This window comes from Lytechinus pictus, unplaced genomic scaffold, assembly GCF_037042905.1.
Source record: "Lytechinus pictus isolate F3 Inbred unplaced genomic scaffold, Lp3.0 scaffold_27, whole genome shotgun sequence".
NCBI classification, from domain to species: domain Eukaryota; kingdom Metazoa; phylum Echinodermata; class Echinoidea; order Temnopleuroida; family Toxopneustidae; genus Lytechinus; species Lytechinus pictus.
In genome coordinates, this window is record NW_026974147.1 from 528,796 (window position 1) to 552,087 (window position 23,292).

At 33.7% G+C, this 23,292-nt stretch overlaps 1 protein-coding gene across 1 annotated transcript in view; it reads right to left on the bottom strand.

Moving 5' to 3' along the window:
* Positions 1–23,292, bottom strand: part of LOC129268046 (liprin-alpha-1-like) — a 70,729-nt gene that overhangs the window by 28,425 nt on the left and 19,012 nt on the right. The window contains exons 8-15 of the mRNA XM_064115322.1: positions 23,034–23,188; positions 22,304–22,436; positions 19,151–19,374; positions 17,435–17,586; positions 15,670–15,926; positions 13,388–13,450; positions 8,308–8,346; positions 2,212–2,351 (exon numbers count right to left, since the gene is read on the bottom strand). Coding sequence (XP_063971392.1) covers positions 2,212–2,351; positions 8,308–8,346; positions 13,388–13,450; positions 15,670–15,926; positions 17,435–17,586; positions 19,151–19,374; positions 22,304–22,436; positions 23,034–23,188 — 1,163 coding nt within the window. The remainder of the gene's footprint in view (positions 1–2,211; positions 2,352–8,307; positions 8,347–13,387; positions 13,451–15,669; positions 15,927–17,434; positions 17,587–19,150; positions 19,375–22,303; positions 22,437–23,033; positions 23,189–23,292) is intronic.

Here is a 23,292-nt window from a genome sequence, read left to right on the forward strand (position 1 = left end):
TAAAAATAATTCCATATCAAAGATAATAAAAAATATGATGATAATCCGTCAAAATATCACAATGCGTGATTTTCGACATTCTTTCAGATTTTACGCTAAAAATGACACTTTCACGCAAAAGTGCGCTTGGCATCCGGCCGTACGCTATTTCTAGGTATTTTTGCAAGACTATTAGCTGGGATGCCAAGTATTAGCAAGCATTAACAAATTTTGCCGTCCAAAGAATAAAAAATCATCTTGGCCGGTCTACTATATCATAGCTTTTATCTGTGAATGAACTTTACTAATAGTAACCGCCATTAGAATGTCAAGACAATAGGTAAGCAAAGCAAAATGAAACAGAATTTATACGAACGTTTTCATGTTAGAAATGTGCAGTGATGACCATGATCACTTGATTGAAAGTCTAAATATGGCTATTACCAGTGATACGTCATGGCATTAACCAGCACTAATCAAGACATACAAACCTGGTGATAATACATTGCAGTGAAAGGGTGTTTGTACATATACATGTAGAATGAATGAGAAGAAGCAACTATCCATTTTTATCTTTGAAAACGTTATACAAGGACAACATACATGTAGAAGGAAGATTTTCATTTATCTGAGAAAGTATGCCCTCACATATTATATCAGGAAACATCTCTAAAGTTCTAACTCTCCTTCATCGTGAATCTTTTTTTTTAAATTACATATCTAATTTACAACTTCATGCATTTTCATGACTTTTCTTTTATTTCGCTCAGTTTATTGAGTAGAGCGTTGTGGCCCAGTGGATGCATAAAAAATGTGTATTGATTATATTCTTTTGTCGATAGTTATCGATATCTGTAAGATATTTTTAGAGACATATCGACAGAGTATTTTCTTACCAATAACAGCACTAATAATTATATATTATTTTTCAAAGTTAGCTTATTTTTTTCTAACAATCTTACGTTATTTGATCACTCTGGCATGGTCTTACTATCTTATTGTGGAGCGTTGTGGCCCAGTGGATTAGTCTTCGGACTTTGAAACAGAGGGTCGTGGGTTCGAATCCCAGCCATGGCGTAATTTCCTTCGGCAAGAAACTGATCCACAATGTGCTGCACTCAACCCAGGTGAGGTAAATGGGTACCAGTAGGAAGTAATTCCTTAAAAAGCTGTGTGCGCTATGAACGCCTAGCTTAGCCGGGTAATATAGGAGCGCCTTGAGCACCTTACAAGGTGGATATGTGCGCAATATAAATACCCTATTATTATTAATAATATATATTATTATTATTATTGTTTAATTGATCTCATTATTTATGTTAGATCAGTATATATAAGGATATTTTTCTAAATTTATGATTGCTGAATGTTTGTTTAGCTTGTAGATACATGTAGGTAATGATGTGATTGGGGAGGTATTATGGGGATTTGCTTGAAGTGACTAACTCACATGTTTGACAATTGCTTTACATCTTTGCAGTATCATTTTTACTTTTAAATATCTTCATTTTCATTTTCTTTTTCTGACCTGGATTGAGTTTGGGAAGTTTTGGGAAGGAAGACCTGCGGGTTATAGATATTGAGTTTAACCTTTTCCATACCCAATACCCAGGCAGCCTCTCCAACTCTCATCCAGGTCTTATTTTCTTTACCATGCAAAATGATACAGTAATTGTTCTTCCCATTGACTTGTTTGTTACTTATATTCGCAATGTATATGAAAGGTTGAATAAAATAATATTTAAAATAATAGTAACAATAATTCTCACCAGAGAAGCATAGTATATGGAATCTAAAAGTGTCAGTATATTCAATAACTGAAAAAATGAAAGTGATTTAATTTTTGAGCTGGATATATACTCAAATACTTAATTTCATACCCCCATCTTTAAGAAAAATATTTTTATTCATCAAGTTCCATTAACAAATAGAATTCATGGAAAATAAATTACATGATATATGGGCGAGCTGCTCTCATATGATGCCACATATTAAAAACTTTTAAAACCCATACCTCTCTTATTCTGGATTTTCATCACACCTTGACTATTATATTCATCTGCTTTTACCAAATCCAATTTATTGCCAGAGTAAACTTCCCCTTTAATAGATGCCTCATTAAATAAAATGCAATAATGCAGTGTTTGAAGGTATACAGGTAAAGGGTTTTGGAAAGTGCTAATAGTACAGTGTATTGCATTATTGATGTATGATCAGAAAGCTAAAAATTACCTTCTTTGTTCATTTTGACTAGCTTGAGCGGCTATAGCTGCAGCCATCTTCTCAAGCTGTTGTGATCTTGGTGACATGGGTGGACTTGGCTCGCATCGGATCGGTCTCACCTCCGCTGTTTCCTTCTCCTTTGTTATTGGCTGAAATAAAGGAAAAAATTATTGTTATTACAGCAGATTACTCTGCTTTCTTTCATTTTAGTTTATAATGTTTAGTTTTATGTAACTGCTGGTAATCAAAGTCTACATCCCAATCAAAACTTTGAAATTGTTTTATTTTGGCTACAATTGATTTTAACTAAGGATGAATCCCTTTCTAGAATTCAAGATTGAAAACAACCCTATAGGATGTCACAACCATTGACTTTGAAAATTGTTTGTCTAAGGACTGTATGTTTGCAGTCCTATCCAAGGTACTAGAAATGCATTCACTCAATGGCACTCAATGCCTTCTCACAAAGATCATGTCTCTGAATTATTTATAACATTTTTAAAATGCCAGCGTCACCAAGTAATAGCTTAGCAATCCATAACAGTATTGATTTTTATCTAAAATTGAATTGATCATCATAATCATACAAGCTATATCACTTGTATTGATCATCAAATCATTAAGTTGTTTCCCAGGATCCAGTAACACAAGGGTCAAATTGATAATCATGATTGAGTTTATACAATCAATCATCTCAGACTAATCACTATGCTTTGAGTTATATAACTCTAGTCTCATCATGCTTAAATACACGAGTCATGAAATTTCATTCCAATCTAGTTTTTATTGTTCATTGTGAAAATGAAAATAGATAGAACATCTCCTAATCCAAATACATGTATATGTCCCATTCAGCTTTCCATACATGTGGGTTTCTATTCTTGGACGCAAGCCTAAGGTGTATCAATGTTTGACATTCAGGGAAAAGATGATACAGATGATAAGTCAAAAAGAAGATGAGGCAATCACCAAACATTTCATATGGTAGGCTCACATCTATACTGCTGTGTTATCTATAGTCAACCATACCCAACAATGCACCATAAAATAATGGTGAGAATATTATTTATTACTTAACAATAAACATGGTTTTGGTAAGTATAGCACTGAATACTAGATTTCAATGTTGCAGTCACTTTATCATGTGGATTACTACATGTATATAAGCGGTTTGCGAATTGCTGATCGCCCGCAAATTTAAACATGCGCGAAAATATTGACACATTTAGCATTTGGTGCCAATGTCCCCAATAGCAAACATCCTGTGTGGTGAAATATTGAGATACATGTAAGCACCTATATATGTACAAAAAATAAGGTTGAAAAACTAGTTAATAATTCATAAAGTTAGCTAGAATTCTACAAACAAAATCAAAGCCTAAATTATTTCCTAACATATTTTAATCAATACGAATTCACTCACTTTTAAATTACAATGTATTTTTCAAAAAATAATTTGATTTTATTGTCATCTGATTGACTCTGTACACTGGCAGCTATTTGCATACTCATTTATATTCATAAGTCAAATGACCAGAAATTTTGAAAATGTAAGATTTTGTTCACAAAATTCAACATTTTTGCACTGAAACCAACTTTTAAAAAAATGAATCTAACAAAACACAACTTCCAAAGATTACACTTACAGATCAAACTGTAAAATGATGAATCTTCAGATCTAAAGGTACCAAAAAAGGGAAATTAAAGCCACTTTCTTCACACTTTGTAACTGTTTTTTATAGGGACTTATTTATGTATAAAACACGTCAGTATGGGGGTTTTGTGGAGCATAATTATTGCACATGTTTTGCGCTATGTTTGCTTCTCCGTAATGCTGTGGAAGTGTTTGATACATCTTCTGATCGTGAATTCAAGAACCTGTGAAAATGTTGGGACCCCTGAAATTCAAGAAAAATTCTGTAGGCGAAAATAAAAGTTTATACAGTACTAGCTCGCAGATGCCGCTTGTATAAAATAAATGATTTGCGAGCTGCAGAGACATAGCATGATGCAGCCATGGTCTAACTCTGGGCTATCTTATGGGAACCCAAAAATGCTCAAATTTTATTTAATTTTATGTTTCTTATGTTTACTTATTACTATGCTTATTTCTCAAGTTTAAGTTGAAGAAAACTATTTCTAGTTATCATTCCTAGATTGTTATGAATGATTTGAGGGTCAAAAGAGCTGGACCTGTGATGAGCCTAGGAGAGGAAAATTATGCACAAAGTGAAGCAAAATTACTCCTTAGCAATGAATGATGACGCACAGCATTTGTATAGCACCATATATCTGTCAAAGACACTTTTTGGAGGAGGCAGCCAATCTGGGTAGCCAAGAAGGGCGCGCACACAGAACTGTGACCTGCAGGTCTCTCCTCCTGATAAACAAGTAATTGACTGGGGGAATACAGGTGAACCACTGCACCAGGGTTTCCCCCTACTCTTAATTGAATAGTGCAGTGGGTTCTTAAGGTGTTGACTCTCCTCTACACAGGCCTCCATTCAAAGTCCTATTCGAGGGACAGAATGTTTTCCACTGTAACATAGCCTGCATCTATGAAACAGGGGAGAGATGTTTACTCACAATGCACTGGCTTCAGTCATCCGCCCGGGGTGGACTCGAACCCACAATCTTTGGTTCGACAGGCAGACACTTTACCGACTGAGCCAACTTTGCTCTCAAAGCCAACTTTGCTCTCAGATAATCTTCAAACTAGCAAGTTTGTAGAGAGCATGTTTGTCATAGCACTTTGCCTAATTCTTTGAAGGAAGCAACACAGAGGACTGATGGTCCTTTTTGATGGACCTTGTAAGAAGTCTTTATAAAGGGTATTAGTAAACTATGTGAGAATCAAACCAAAGAAGCCCAATTGCGAGCCTTCAATCTATCGAACTAACATGACTTCTTATTGGGTACATGTATGTCTGCCTATGTCTCAATTCCTATAATAAACACCATAATGCAAGCCAAATATGATAGAGTGTGATGCTAGATTTATGTCCCAAACCGTCCAGTAGTACATATATTCACTGGAAATGATATAATTGCTTTGATCAGTCTGGTGTTAGTACATCTGATTGTATAGCATCAGAGAAGACATTCTGGGATTAATTCATTCAAATGTGAATAAATGTACACTACACATGCATTCAGTATACATCATTCTTAAAGGACATTTCATACCTGAACATTTACTATTGTAAATGTTCAGGTAATAAAAATGTTAAAGACAGTGCATTCATATTCACATTCATAAATAAAGATGAAGAGAATTTCATCTTTAGAGTAAAGAGGGAGAGTCTGGATATCAAACTTCAATATAACACATCTGAGTTATGTTTACAGGACAAGTCCACCCCAACAAAAAGTTGATTTGAATAAAAAGAGAATCCAACAAGCATAACACTGAAAATTTTCATCAAAATCAGATGTAAAATAAGAAAGGTATGACATTTTTAAGTTTCGCTTAATTTCACAAAACAGTTATATGCACATCCTGGCTGGTATGCAAATGAGGAGACTATGACGTCATCCACTCACTATTTCTTTTATATTTTATTATATGATATATTCTGATTTTCTCCTCATTGTCAAGTGATACAACGATTAATTCCTGAACATGTGGAATTAGCATTGTTTAATACTATATGGTTCAGTAAAGTTGGTCCTTATTGTCAAATCTATAAAAAAATGAAATATTGTATAATTCAAACAATAAAACAAAAGAAAGAGTGATGGACATCATCAACAGACTCACCTAGTTGTGCATATCACTGTTTTGTGAAAAATAAGCGGAACTTTAAAATGTCATAACTTTCTTATTTTACATCCGATTTTGATGAATTGTCAGCACTATGCTAGTTTGATTTTTCTCTATCTATTAATTTCAGCATTTTCCTGGGTTGGACTTGACCTTTAAAAAACATGATAATAAATGATAGAATTTAATGTCAGCCAATGAAATGGCCTAATGTCAACCCAGGTAACCACTGAAACACTGTCTGTAAAACATGTACATCCATTGTCAACATTACAATTCTCATCCCTCTGCTTTATACTAAATCATAAAATCACACAAGCAAATTACTTTGGGAGTAATGGGTAAAGGGGGATACAATTATTTCCATGGATGCCCATAATCATTCTTCCTGACTGTATTTTGAACTGAATTTTACACTCTTTAAAAATCTTGTAGAAATAGAATAGACTCGAGGGGGGCGGGCTTTCTTATAAAGCTTTTATTAGGTTACACACAACCTTATGAGCAACTGGAGTGTGATTCATAAGCCAAAGTTGAAATATATAGTCCATACTTGTCATTATCAATAACATTTTTACTGTACAACACTTTTCAGACTCAAGTAAAATTGTTGCTATGGTCTAAATCAAATCATATGAAATACAATCATGATTTGGAAATTTCTTACTAAATACATATTGGATTATATTTTGAAAATTTCATATTCCACTCCACATGAAGTTGTTTGTAACACTACTAACTGCTTTATGAAAAAAGCTGAATATAATTAGGTGGTATATATTTCAAAAATGAATACTTTCACACACCCAAATTCATAAAGATGAGACAAATTCACATTGGCAAACACCTGGGCCTGTATTCCATAAATGAGATAAGCTTTTGGCTTAAGTTTGAGCAATTTGTCTTTAATAGAATTTTACTTGTCTAAGAAATCTTCCCTAACGATATTCTATACACTTTACGACATTTATTACAGTCAGACCTATGGCTAAGCCAAATCTCAGATTCTATGACGTCTTAAGAAAATTGCAAGGTTGCGCAACTTTTGTCACGAATGCAACAGCTGCCCCGCGGTAAAAATTCTGTGCATTTTACATGTTAAAGCAAAAAAAAAAAGACACGCAAAAACTTTTTGCCCAATTCTAAGACAAAATTCTTAGTCGATGCTTAGTGGAATATGCGTCTTGGCTAAGAATTTTGTCTTTGACAAAAAATAAGACAAAGCGCTTATATTTTTTACTTAAGCATGCTTATCTCGCTTATGGAATACAGGCCCTAAATATTAAATCTGTATTTCATGAAAGTGGTTAACCCATGGATTAAATCTTGTCACTTGATATCAAATACTGCATTAAATCACATGCTCAGTCATGCTTTTTAACCCACTTTCCTGAACTGCATTTAACTTATGATGTCAAGTGACAAGAGTCAGCCAACTTTCATGAATTCAGGCCAGACACTGTATCATATTTATAGACATGAAAACAAGATCTATCAGATAACAAAATGATATGAACATTCATGAATGTAAATTCATTATGAGAGGTTACAAAAATACATATGGTTCTTCGTAATACAGGGTATTTGATTAAGAAATTGAAGATAAACAAGACAGTACACAAACAGGTATGTTTTGATGAAATCAATTCCTGAGACACACATGGATACAAATTACAATGCTTAACACTATAAGATAATACTCACACATTAAAAGCAAATGAGGGCATGAATTGAATGTCAAATTGATATGCATTCAAGATTTTGAAGGAAAACAAAAAGAAAATTGTAAAATATTGGAGCAATGCAATGGCTATTACAGAAGTGAGTTATTGCAATTTTATTTTTTATATATACTCTTTTTGCATGTTGCTTCAAGAATAATTATTTGAGAGATTTACAAGTAACATATTTGTTCTGATAACCATTGATTTCCCTTGAATGGGAGGCATGGAAGACACTAGTTTTAACAAACAAGCAAACATAATAATTGACAACAAGTTTATTCTTTGATGATTGTGGAAGGTAGAGAGTTCTAAATATGAACATTGCCATTTTATCAATGTTAATATGCACAGTTTAATAATGTACAGTATGTGTTGTTTTTTAGGTTAAAGTTTTAGGTTATAATTCAATAATATGCTTTTTTCTGTTCGTATTTTTACTTTTTGAAAACCATGTTTGCATGCCTGTAAAACCAGGCTTAGTGATGGATGATAATACATGCTATTTTATAACCTCAAGATCAAAATAATTCTAAAATGAAGAATAACAGCAGCTCAAAGATGAAAAAAAGATTTCTTTCTTGGATTAAATGATGACAAAAAGAATATTAGAAATAAAACCTTGAAATTGAGTGTTCTAGGTTCCCAGATGACCTCGCTCTGAAATACAAATAATTATACACAACTAAATACATATCTAAATGTTCAACAAAGATGTTAAGAAATATTGCACTCAAAGTCACAAAATTAGATCCAAAATCATGCTTTAACCTAGAATGGTTAATGCAAATTTGTACCTCAAGCAATTGGGAGTTAAGCACATATATTAAAAAAAGTTCAAGTTGTTTACATGTTCGTCTGCTTTTGTTAAAAGATATAAATTCAAGCCAATGAATCTCAAGATAATGGGTCAGATTCATAAAAAGTAGCAATTGCTTCAAGCAAAAGATCATGATTCAGCAATTGCTTTATTTCATATGCATAAATAAATAGCGACGTCATGCTGGTGCGAACACGACTCACAGAAAAGGCAGGACTCGAACGCCAAGGTGTGGGAGTGCAAATTACCTCTTCTTTCATATAACATATTTTCCTCAGACATGGTGTCAAATGAACTTGCTCCTTTTTGATAAATTTATATATTTGGCATTTGATTTGCACTGTATTAGGAAAAAAACATGTACATGTAGGCTACGGTACACCTTGGGGTTCTCTCTCAGGTGATTAAAAAACAAGAACGCCCTGATCAAGCAAACACTCAAGCTGCTCTCAAAGAGCTTGAAAAAACCAAAGCAAGTGCTTAAAAGCATAAGCTAAATGTTTGCTTTATACATACTCTTTTTAGCAATAGCTTAATCATCAAGGAAATGCTAGCAGTCAGTAAGAAATTGCTACTTTTTGTGCATCTGACCCAATATCTGATTCATCACATCCATGGCCACATCAAAATCAGACACAAGTTGCATGACAACAAGATGAGAAAATTGATCAAATATATTTTAAAATACCTCAATATTGTTGAATTTTCTTTCTTGCATTTCTTTCATATTGAATGTTTCTGACATGAAGAGACACATGTAATTCATTCTAAATATCTGGCAAATAAATGTAATACTAACCTAGCAGTATTATATCAATGCATATATCCTCATCAGAACACACATTACAAATGAATTCAAAGCACTCAGGAAACAAAATATTTAGACAATTTATGGGTGGTTTCTTTTTAGTCAATAAAAATAAAATGGTATATAACACAATGTAGTCATGTGTCATTTAACTGTTAATATGTTAGATGATAAATAATGCAACATTATTTAGTTATTTAGTAATATCATTAGACTATACCAACAAAATAATGAAAACATTCATAAATCATGATGCAAACCAAATTAGATCTAGGTATAGTAATACCAGAAAATTACAAGTACAAGTGACAAACATTTCCAAGACATACGATCATGCTGTAATTCAGAGTATAATACACTGTGATTATAAATAAATATTAGTAAAAATAAATAAATAGATGAAGTAGACAATGTTTTCTTCTGCATTCAGAATAAATAAAAACACACAATCCGATCAATGACAAATTAATTCAAAGAATGGATATAAATTCATATAGAATGATGAAAAATTACTTGTTATCTTGAAGGGATCATTTTCAAATTTTTAACACTTTCCCCAAACAAAATAAAGGCAATGAATTTCACAGAAATTGGAACACTTATATGAGTGCAACATAATTTCTTTCAATATTTTAACCATAGCATCTCAATAGCATAAGCATAATCTATGGTTTAAGCTTTTATATTCCGGATTATTTTTCATCACACTATCATTATCATTTCTGGTAAGAAAAGGGTTGGATTTCTTTGAAAATAGAACTGTGTATGTGAATGAATGAATGAAAGAGGCACATATTGATCAACATTAAAATATTTTGATAATTGATATTGTAATATTATCACAGGAAAATGGAAACATTCTAACCCTTGTATTTAAGAAACATGAATCCATAAAAGAGAGCGATAGTAAATGCATGATCCGATGGTACACTCCACAGATACAACAGACCAAAATAAGGATGCAAAACAAAACAAGTAGAATGCCTCTGGCAGTCTCGCCTGCATTACGCGATTTGATATAGCAGCAGTGCTGACTTTAAAAACTTTGAAAAATTAATTATTCAAAAAAGAAGACATTCATATGATAACAAAATACTATATCCATTGACCAAATATGACCTTTGACCATGATCATGTGATCTAAGATGTGTGCAAAACAATCATTACTCTTATGTCTAAGTTTTATGAACTAGCTCCATAAAAATTAAAAGTTACAATGGATATTCAACAAATACCTCTAACATGCCCAAAATTCATTGACCCTAAATGACCTTTGACCTTGGTCATATGACCTAAAACTCACGCAATATGTTCAGTAATACTTGATAACCCTTATGTCTAAGTTTCATGAACTAGGTTCATATACTGTCTAAGTTATGATGACATTTCAAAAACTTAACCTTGGTTTAAGATTTTGATATTGATTCCCCCAACATGGTCTAAGTTCATTGACCCTAAATTACCTTTGACCTTGGTCCTGTGACCTGAAACCAAGGCAGGATGTTTCCAAGTTTATTTCCAAGTTTCATGGACTAGGTACATATTCTTTCTAAGTTATGATGTCATTTCAAAAACTTAACCTTAGGTTAAGATTTGATGTTGACGCTGCTGCCGTCGCCGTCAGAAAGCGGCGCCTATAGTCTCGCTCTGCTACATGTATGCAAGCGAGAGAAAAATGGAGGCAAAAACAAATATTGCTTAGACCGTTCATTTAAGGCTGCAGAAAGATCAGTAACCTTGAAAATAGTATTATGAGGTGATATTACTCAGGCATGTTATCAGCAGCCAGACTACAAAACAAGTGGAATGCCTCTGGCGGTCTCACCTGCATCACGCGATTAAATATAGCAGCAGTGCTGACTTTGAAAACTACTATAACTCGTGCAAGATGTTCAGTGATACTTGGTTACTCTTATGTACACGTTTTATGAACTAGACCAATACACTTACAGAGATATGATGGTAATTCAACAAATACCCCCAACATGGCCAAAGTTCATAGACCTTACATGACCTTTGACCTTGAACATGTGACCTGAAACTCGCACACGATGTTCAGTGATACTTGATTACTATTATGTCTAAGTTTCATGAATCAGATCCATAAACTTTCAAAGTTATGATGGTAATTCAACAGATACCCCCAATTCGGCCAAAGTTCATTGACGCTAAATGACCTTTGACCTTGGTCATGTGACGTGAAACTCGTGCAGGATGTTCAGTGATACTTGATTAACCTTATGTCCAAGTTTCATGAACTAGGTCCATACATTTTCTAAGTTATGATGATATTTCAAAAACTTAACCTTAGGTTAAGATTTTGATGTTGATTCCCCCAACATGGTCTAAGTTCATTGACCCAAAATGACCTTTGACCTTGGTCATGTGACATGAAACTCAGGCAGGATGTTCAGTAATACTTGATTAACCTTATGGCCCAGCTTCATGAACTAGGTCCATATAGCACCTAACAAGGTGGATATGTGCGCAATATAAATACCCTATATTATTATTATATACTTTCTAAGTTATGTTGTCATTTAAAAAACTTAACCTTCGGTTAAAATTTGGTGTTGACGCCGCCGCCGCCGTCGGAAAAGCAGCGCCTATAGTCTCACTCTGCTATGCAGGTGAGACAAAAATAAAGAGTAATCAGTTACATATGATAAAAAAGTTTGTGCAAAATAAATTTTGTTCAAAGTTTCGCAATACCATGGAACTGATATTGAAATCATTGTGATGTTCCAGCAGTCAACTTTGGTCTATATTTTTTGTTGAAGCATGTCTTAACGATATGAAAAAAGATGGTGAGTTTTGTCAAATATTATCTGAATGACGCATCTAAGTTAATCAAAGGACAGGGGGGGTAAGTGCAACTCAAATATAGAATTTCATTCCCTTTACTAACATTTATGAAGAATATCACATTTAATCTTGAATCAGTTTGAGCTCTTAAAACTATACAAAAAGAAAAAAAGTAAAATCTAAAATGCATTAGATGTAGGCCTATATTTTCAATTCACCTATCTTCCAGATACAATCAAATCTGATTTGGATAAGCCTGATTTTATATATAGATGAGTGAATTATACTTCAGACTTGGTAGAGAATAAACCACAAACATTCATGCAACCATAGGATCCATGCAATGAAGGGTGAGATACATTGAAGGGAAGGATACCATGATGACCTACAGTATACCACATTAACTTTGTTGACAAACTCTTAAATTGTTGAAATATTGATGTACTGGATGTCATTATTTTCATATACGTGTATGAAGGGGGCCCCATATCTGCACACCTTTACAATTCAAAATAAGATTAATCATAATTTTTATTTCTATTTCACAAAAAAATTCAATTGATAATGTTCCTTATACTCTTATGAGTAAGTGTGCCAAATTTTCATTAAAAAATTTGAAAGAAATACATGATTTTCTTGGGAAAAACCTCCGCCAGTCATTTTCAGATTGAACAAAAAGATGGTGGCCCATTCACTTTGCACATGATTCAGGGATTTTGGTGAGAAAGGCTGCATTTTGAGGCCGTCACATGAAATGCCCCAAATTCATTATTTTTCCACCATTTTAAGTTGGCTTTTTTAATGAATACATGTATCTGTCTATGTATTGCATGTGTAAAGTTTGTGTTTGTTGCATATCTTCTTTAACTAGAATGGCGCAGATACGCGTGAGTGCTTACAAGCGTAAATCGCTGACAAGGGGCACTGCGCAGACTTAGGAAACCTATTGTTGATACATTAATTTGTTGAATCTGTGACAACTATAACTGACTTATTGCTATGGAAACAACAAAATTGGAGAATGTTAATGTCGTATGCAAAATTTGAAGATAAAATGATCTCATGTAAATATCAATCAATCTAACAAAATTGGAAAATTGTTGCATATATATTACACAAATGTTAAAACAGGAATTCGAAAAACAACTATACAACATCTCAAGCAAACGTGAAGAAGGGCGTGGCTAAGCAAGGTGATTGCTATGGTGACAGGGCAATGTGGGTGGGGCTATTCATGGGGAACATAATGCAACATATGCCTTCTATACCTTTTGCCAATACTGCAGCTCCGACTCAGAAAGGGACATAGAACGATTGTGAACATATTTGGGCTGTGTCACAAAAAATAGAAGAGAAGAGAACAGGAGAGAGAAAGGTAGAAAAAAGAGCAATGTAGGAAACAGAGAGAGTAGAGAGTTTTGGGGGGAAAATGAACAGATACAGTTTTGAAATAAACAAATAATTTCACAGCAAAAAAATATGACAACTGAAACTGGAGAAAGCATGAGTAAGTATGTTTCTCTGGACATCTCTCTTTTTTTTTCTAGATCCCTGTAAAATTAATCAACATATATTTCAATCCAATGTATAATGGTTTTGCTGTAAGCAGACAGCCATTGTAGATTGCTAATATATTAGGAGAAATATGAATACACAAATAATTAAATAAACATGAAAAATTGTGCAAAATCTACAACTTTTCTACTTTTAATAGTGCAGTGCAGTGAATGCTAGCCAGACAGCCAGTATCTTTTCTATTTTCTATGCCTATACATGTAACTGTGACAAATAAATTATCTATGGAATATATATTACTTATTATTTAGTTATTTTTTTGCTTTTGAAGAAAGCTCAGAACTATGACAAGCTCTTTTACAACAGTAACATACGATAGTTTGAGAGACAGGTCACTGTTTGCTTTTGAAAGAGAAAGAATTATCAACACTACAAAGATTGTCCTGGGCTTAATTACATCAAGCTAAGCAATTAATCATGGGGTGGATTTTCACAAATGATTCTAAAACAATTCTGATCAATGCTATCAATATTGTAAAAATCAGTCAAATGATCATTACTGCTAAGTGATATGAGCCACAAACTATTAAAAGATGTGCAGTGAAAATAATTTAACATACCATAAAATCATACTCTCTTGATTTCTTTCATTATTTCTGAACTCAAAGTTGGTTTACCACAACTATTAGTTGTTTTTCATAATATATAGAGAGATTATCTGTCATTAAAATTTTAAATGAATGAACCTCACATACAAGCTTAATACATCTAGGGATGGAAAGATGAGAGGAGACAGACCAACATAAGAATTTCAAAAAGTGAATCATCACTTTCATTCAATGCACCATAAATTTCAACATTGTGCATTGAGAGACAGAGAGACCTAACACACTATTCTACCATTTTGAGAATTTGGAATGAAATAAACACAAAACTGATTGAAAAAAGACTGCTAATCATGGCTTTGATTGATCTGTGAACTGAAGCAGGAAGCCTAATCTCAATTCAAATTGTCTATAAACCAAACACTGCACAATATCTCAATAACCCTATATGATAACAAGGCATAACCGATGTTGTGTCTCGCCCACTTGTGGAAATAACCAGAAATATCGCGATTTGCGACTGCACGCAACAGAATTGTATCAACAGATCATTCATTGTGAAATAACTGGGATGGAATAACATTTTTCATAAGAGAGTCTTACACGTAAACTATAACACTGACCTCAAAATGACCTTTGTCCTTACCATGTGACCTTCGACTGCAGCATAACATGCAGGTCTCCTAAGTACATCTACAACCCAAGTTTGATTTAAAAGTGACTTACGGTTGCAGAGTTAATGTGTCATAAGAGAGTCTTGAATGTAAACTTAAATGCTGACCTGAATAAATCTTTAACGTTGACCTAAACATGACCTTTGACCTTACCCTGCGACCTTCGACTGCAACATAACATACAGGTCCCCTAATTACATCTACAATCCAAGTTTGGCTGAAAAGTGACTTATTGTTGAAAAGTTGTGTCATGTTTGTGGATCCCTTAGTCTCGCCTTCACCTCTGGTGGGTGAGACAAAAAGTGGAAACATCACTTTTGGCAAAATCACTCTTTTGGGAGTTAAAGCCTCAATACCAGACTCTTATGCTTCATAAAGTCAAAACTTATGAAGAGGGAAATTTACTGAAATCAATATAAACTATAGAAAGCAAATGAAAGTATATTTTGTCAGAACATGATAAGGTACAGTGATCTCCAGAGGACTACACTCATTTTCGATGCTTATCAATCAGCCAATCAGCATGCTCCATTTTGTAATACAAAATAACGACAAATAGGGAGGTTACCAACTTTCAAAGGTTGATGATTGCAACTCTATCTATAACAGGAAGGTGCGTTTCAGTTCCTAGTAAATAAATGACATGACTAACAAGTAACAAATTGAAGAAAAAAAACTGGAAAAGAAAAGATATACAAAAAGTAATGTAAAAAAGCTTTGATTTTAGAATAAAACCAGTATGACAAGATGACTCACCCTTGAAGCTATGTCATCCACATCGCTATCATAACCTCTTTCCCGTACGCCATAAACAGCGCCCCCTAGTGAGGATATATGAGGTTGGCTAGCACTATGTTTATAGTGAGAGGTAAGAGGTGATGCTGGTTCAGCTTGATGGATTCGTCTAACAGTGACCGGTGTTGAATCAGCGCTTTGAGGAGGTGATTTATTATCTCCTGTACGTTGTTGTGATGGACCCTGATCTGATGCTGTAGTCATCATTAGCATACTTCCTAAATTGACATTAGATTTGATGCCATTATTTATTATCTTTAATTTTCAACATAAAAATCAATGAGTAAAATCAATAAACAGACAATATCAAAAGGTAGCGTACTCTCTGACAAGGCATTTTAGATTTTAAAAATTGAAATTTTAAAGAAAAAGATACTAGAGTAAATAAAATAACGTGAAAATCAAACTCTCTTTTTACATACTGTTAAATTACATGTATGAGATGGCGCAATTAATAAAAATTGAGATACAACAATCTTTTAAAAGACTGTTTTCGTGCTGAAAATTTTGAAATGTCTTGCAATCAGTGCACACATCGTGCTGAAGTCAACAAAACAAAACTTCATTTTCACCTTTCTCTGTGAACCTCCCTGAAATTCTTAAATCAAATTTTTGGATAACAAATGATCAATTTTGGACAATTATATCATTTAATAACATACCAAAGTGCAAAATGAAAAATAAACAAGTGGAACGCCTCTGGCAGTCTCGCCTGCATTACGCAATTTAATATAGCAGAAGTGCTAACTTTGAAAACTACTATAAAATAATCATTCACAAAAACACCATTCATATGACATAATACCACGTTCATTGACCATAAATGACATTTGAACGGTGACTTAAGACTTGTCAACTACACCCATGTCCATATTTCATTCACTCTATCCATAAACTTTCAAAGTTATGATGGCAATTCAACAATTACCCCAACATGGCCTAAGTTTATTGACCTTAACTGACCGCTGACCTTGGTTTTGTGACCTGAAACTCACAGGGGATGTTAAGTGATACTTGATTACTCTTATATCCCAAGTTTTATGAACTAGATCCATAAACTTTCAGAGTTAGGATGGTAATTTAACAAATACCCCCAACACGGCCAAAGTTCATTGACCTTAAATGACCATTGACCTTGGTCATGTGACCTGAAACTCAAGCAGGATGTTCACTAATACTTGATTAACCTTATGACCAAGTTTCATGAACTAGGTCCATATACTTTCTAAGTTATGATGTCATTTCAAAAACTTAACATTCGGTTAAGATTTTGAAAATAATTCTCCCAACATGGTCTAAGTTCATTGACCCTAAATGACCTTTGACCTTGGTCATGTGACCTGAAACTCAGGCAGGATGTTCAGTAATACTTGATTAACCTTATGTCCAAGTTTCATGAACTAGGTCCATATACTTTTTAAGTTATGATGTCATTTCAAAAACTTAACCTTAGGTTAAGATTTGATGTTGACGCCGCCGCCGCCGTCGGAAAAGCGACGCCTATTATAGTCTCGCTCTGCTATGCAGGCGAGACAAAAATCACTTCATTTGTTTTGAGCTGGGATATACATGTATATCCATAGTAACAGTACTTTTAAGCCAATCAAAATCAAAGGCTAAAGCCAGGGTAATAATATTCCTTTGCAGTGCATAGGGATGTTATATCATAATAAGATATGTGCTATTCAAGTACTGTGTTTTTTAAATCAAGGACTATTGTACATACCTGGCAATGACCTTGTAAGTGACCTTGGTTCTGGATTCCAGTAGCGATGACTCGGGGAAGTCCCATATATATCAATGTTATCAACGCTTCCTACCCGATGCTCAAGCTCCTCCGCTCGCTGCTCCGTGCTAAATTTTTCCTCTTGTATTAATCTATTAAAAATCAAATAAAAAGAGCTTGATCAGCTGATCGGATGGGTGGATTTTATTTTTCATCTTTGATATTGACATTCAGATGGTGCAATCACTTCTGAATGCTATAAAAGAAAACATTTCTGAGATTTATGCTACCCTATCTATGTGCAGTCAATTTCAGTTAAAATGAATGCCTGCAGTAGTAACCATGATAATGAAAATGATACTCTGAAAAAATATTCAAGGTAACTTTTTCAGGCTTTACAATATACCTGTCCATGACAAACTAAATAAGTACTGTTGCAATAATAAACTTTTCAACAGTATGCTGGGATAAACAATGAAGTATGATCAGGTAGAGTGCAAAAAAGAAACTTTTCTACAAAACTTCTCTCCATCATTTACAAGAAACATTGATGATCCTGGAGTACTTGATTGGACCTGGATAATCCTTGCATGAAAAAGTTACACAATTTTTAAACAATATTTGTTTCTGAAAAGAACATTTATTACTTCTGAGAAGATGGAATGTCAGAATAAACTTAATCACACAATATTTTCTATATTTTTATATTCTTGTTTATTGCTACTTGTTCCTAAAGCATAACCAGACAATTTCATTTGAGTTTTCTGATTTTTTGTATTTGTTTTAAAGAATTGTCTGAATGTTTTGAGACAAGTTACATGATTTCATGCTAGATTGTATCTCTCGTTGCTCCTTAAGCACCGCACATCATTCAAAGACTAGAAATTTGACGTGTCCAAAGGACACAAATGCCCCCCGCTTGATGCGATCAGAAATTCATTCTATATGATTGAACCAACTCGCATATATAATGAGCTGTGACCTCTGACATGCGGACTCCGAATTCGGACTTAGCCTGTATTTTGGTGTCATCTACCTACACACCCAAATTTTTTTTAATCTGTTGAATATTTCATAAGTTATTATGCGGAAACCAACTCGCATATATAAAGAGCTGTGACCTTTGACCTGCGGACTCCGCATTCAAAGTTAGAATGTATTTTGAAGTCATCTACCAACACACCCACATTTTTTTAATCTGTTGAATATTTCCAAAGTTATCATGCGGAAACCAACTCGCATATTTAATGAGCTGTGACCTTTGACCTGTGGACTCCGTATTCGAACTAAGCTTGTATTTTGGTGTCATCTACCTACACACTCAATTTTTTTTCAATCTGTTGAATATTTCATAAGTTATCATTCCGTATCCAACTCGCATATTTAATGAGCTGTGACCTTTGACCTGCAGACTCCAATTCGAACTCAGCCTGTATTTTGGTGTCATCTACCTACACACCAAAAAATTTTTTAATCTATTAAATATTTTTCGAGTTATTGCGCGGAAACCAAGTGAGGGGACGGACGGACAGGGGCACGCTTAATGCCCCCTCCTGACTTCGTCTGCGGGGGCATAAATGTTGGCAAACTGCATACATGTATAATGCCTGGTTGTTGCAAGGGTAAATAAGAACATTCTGTTTAAATCAGAGGTAACCTTTACCCGAATAACCAATCATTTTCATTCTTAATTGTTCTCGTAGAATGATGACTTACTTGATTTCATTATTGATTGCATCTAGTTGTTCCTGAAGCATCGCTGCTAACGTCTGAGCATCGGTCTGACCTTGAGGAGACAACATATCAACCGCTGAGAAGATATCTGCATTATCATCACCAGCAGGTGAAGAGCTCTCGCTCTCAAAAGCTTGGGCAATGTTTGCCAAGACATTGGCCTGCTCCGCCTTCTCCCATTCCTGCTCATTCAACGTGTGAACCTGCTGAAATGCAAGGGTGAAGGAGGGAAAAGATGAAATGACGAAGGACAGTGATGGAAAGACAGATCACCCACAAGTGTTGTGACAATGAGAAGGGATGGAAGGAAAGATGAATAGTCAATAAGGTGCAATACCAAAGCATTGTCAAAGGACAGATGAATCACAAGGAATGTGAAAATGAATTATGGAAACAAAAGAAGTAATAAACAAGGAAATTAATAAATAGGTAAGAGTATGAACGTCAGGAATTAGAACAATGATTACAAAGGAAAATAAAGATGATATTATAACAAAAAACAATAGATGAACAAATAATATCAAGGATTGTACCATTAAGAAAGAAAGAAGGGATGGATGAAGAAAGCAATAGATAAGTGGTGGGTGTGATTGAAGGCCATTAAATGATAACGATGGAAGAAAATAAGATGGAAAGACCAAAGAAAGTGATGAAATGATGAAAGACAGAATACAAAAGATTGAAGGAAAGATTAAATGACAGGAGTAATGAAACAATGTAATTAGGAATTATAAGGATGGATGACCATTTATAGTGAATGATAATAAAATGCATGGATGACCAGAGGGAGGGAGGAATGGATGGAATCATTGATTGAAGGAATGAACAAATAAGCGATGAGATAAACCATAAAAAATGAATGGATTGATTATTGAGTAAAAGAAAGAACCACATTCAATGGTAAAAAAAAAACATGGAACACACAATACAACAATTCAAATCAATAAATTCAAAGAAAATATATTCAAATCAAAGAAAATCATCAAAGCATGTTATGTACAAATTTGAAGATTATATGAATCACAAATGTATTAAATAAAAGAACAATAAAATAAGCAATGTAAAAATTAAAAGTTAAAATTCACAAATAGATGATATCACAAACCACATTGATTAGTAGAATTTTTACCACAGAAGTTTTACCAAACACAAACAAAAGATGGTGAGATAAGGATAACGAGATGGGAGAAAAATCAAAGAGAAAACCAAATGCATGTGAACTAGTGTGCATGGCTTCCAATCTAAATAATGAACAATATCTCATAGCATTCACACTCACCCATGTTTTTATAAATAATCTATACTACAGCTTAGTCACTGGTGATAATTGAATGCTACTGAGGGTTGTCATTATATTGATGCAAATGACTAAGGGCCTTTTCACACATGAATCTTGAATCATCATTGTAATGATGATTGCAGTAAACTCATCTTTAGAATCATCGGACCTTTCACACACTCACAAAAAAATTGTGATTTAAGTGAAATTTAACTGGAATTCACCTCCAGAGAAGAATTGTAATTCGTGATTGTGATTAGCGTTCGTGATTCTAGTTTGGTTTCACACGTGCTAAAATTTGTCATTAGCCTTATTTTTCACTGGAATCATTCAAATTACGATTTTTTTTTACCGTGTGAAAGGGCAGAAAAACTCACAGGATTGAAAGGCTACATTTTCAAGGAACAGTCATTTGGGAAAGCATTTTATGTTTTAATCTACTGAAATTCTTGCATTGGTTCAAGTCAAAATTGACAAACAAAATCCTTAATATTTGCTTCATGAAATGCTCCCCAATACACAAATTCAGGAATGCAAATATTTTAATTTCAATGCATTTAAATTAAGATAAATTAAAATTCTTTTTTTTTTCAAGCATCGATACATTAAGTACTTAAAAAGGAATGATTTTCAGCTGCTTCTTTTATCCATTGCTAATAACATGCTCAGCTTGATGTATGTGCATGACAAAGGATTTTTTTTTTTTTGCATAACAAGCTGTGCTTATGAAAAAGAAATGGAAGCCAATGCAGAACAATATTTATTTTTCATTATGAAGCTTATCAGAAAATCAGAAAAATGATAACCCCCCCCCAAAAAAAAAAAAAAGTTGACATAGTAACTTGTACAATAAATAATCAAACTAAGCAAAAATTTGCTGCTCATATTAATTATGTTTCTGACCAGAACAGAACAATTCCCCAATATGATTCCTAGATGAAAACACAAGATGGCGCTATTAAATCTGTCAGTCAGAGATCCACCAGCTTTCATGTGTACAGAAGCTACATGTATGTATGTACTCTCCAAAATAGAGGGTGCACTTCTCTCAATATATGATCGACAGTACCAGAAAAATTCTTAATGCTATCATGAATAGGATCTCTTCAAAGAGATATCTGTAAACTATGTATGAAACAGGGGAATATTTCATTAACAAAATAGTGATATCCACTAACAAAATGTTTGTAGCTATTGAAATCCTGGCATCTAAATTGCTAATAGCAAAGTTGTCAGTGAATATCAATCGGTTTTTGCTTCATGAAATATAATGAGTGGAGGTAGATGATGGTTCAATGGATTTGGGCTACATGACTCAAATAATAATCTTTACTGACAATGACTACATTTCAAGAAATGATCTACAATCATTACATTCTTACTGCAATGTAATCTTTGAGAATTCCAGAAAGAAAGAAATATGTTTCAATCAAAGATTTGAGTCTGTTCTGGTCATGCATTTTAATGGTGGAATTAATTGTCTGAAAATATCTGGGAGATGCTTAAGCCAAGTAAAAAAAAAAAAGGCAATCGAAAAACAGATTCATGAACACAAAACTGTTACATGAGGAGTATTTTTATGTGGTAAGATCATTTATGTGTAATCCAATACATACATTCAGTGTACATGTGACTCATAACAAGAAGAATAATGATCTTTTTACAGAAAACTTAAAAGCAAATCTTACACCAATTCTTTGGTCCATTAAAATCATAATCAATATTTTGTGATAAATCAGAGACAATTTCTTTATACATTTATATCTTATTACCACAATACATAAAGGGTAATAAAACAAAAATTGAATTCAAATTCCTAATATTCCATAAATCATTACATGATATATCAAGTATACCTTTCTATCGTTGCCTTTGAGTGATTCGATGCGGCCCTTCTGAGGGCGCCGTATCACTTCATCCTCACTTCTTCCCTGTTTAGCAGCATTGGCCATCACAACATCAGGTACCGCTTGGGATGTTGTACTGCTACTAACAAAAAAAAAATGAAGAAAATAGACTGTGATGAACCTGTTCTTCAGTAATATCACATTGTAATATTTCTAAATGTTATCCCTGGTAACACCATGCAATAAACCTCCAATGCGCCACATTTGTTTTCTTCTGAGATGTTTGAGACTTACTTTGTCATGGCTTAGAAAAAGGTTCTAAACTTATGCAATATGACGTAACTGTATGGCAGAGCTATAATTGCTCAAAACATGATTTCATGTACAAATCCAATGCAAAAGCTGTTTATTAAACATATCTATACTTTCACCTTACTGACTGAACTCAATTGATTTCATGGTTTTTATGATCCAAATAATGTCGCTTTTGATTTCCATTAAAAAATAAATAATTTAAACCCTAGCTTTCTTGGGATCTGACTTGAGGTTTCAGTAATTAATGCATATTCTTCAATGTGTTTGGGATTCTTTGTTTACTTGAATAACTTTTGAATACTTTCTAGCAGTGCATGCTCTCTAAGAAAAAGTGACCCACAAGGATTGGCACTCCTCTCACGAACATTGGTGTCACATATATTATGAAACACATGAAGTGAAAATGAAACATGTTAATACACACCTGATATTTCTAGCTGAGCCATCAGAATCAAATCCATCTCTCAAAGACTTGATTTCTATTCTCAATCGATCCCTCTCTTCAACAACTTTACTCTTCTCTCTTTCAATCTCATCCATTGATCGTCGGATCTTGTCCAATTCCTGAGTCATCCCATTCTGAAAAGGAAGTTTTCAATCATGCAACAAGAAAGAGGGAATTAATACTGAGATGAACAGTATAGAGAGATGTTGACAAAATTAAAATATCACTAAAGCAACAA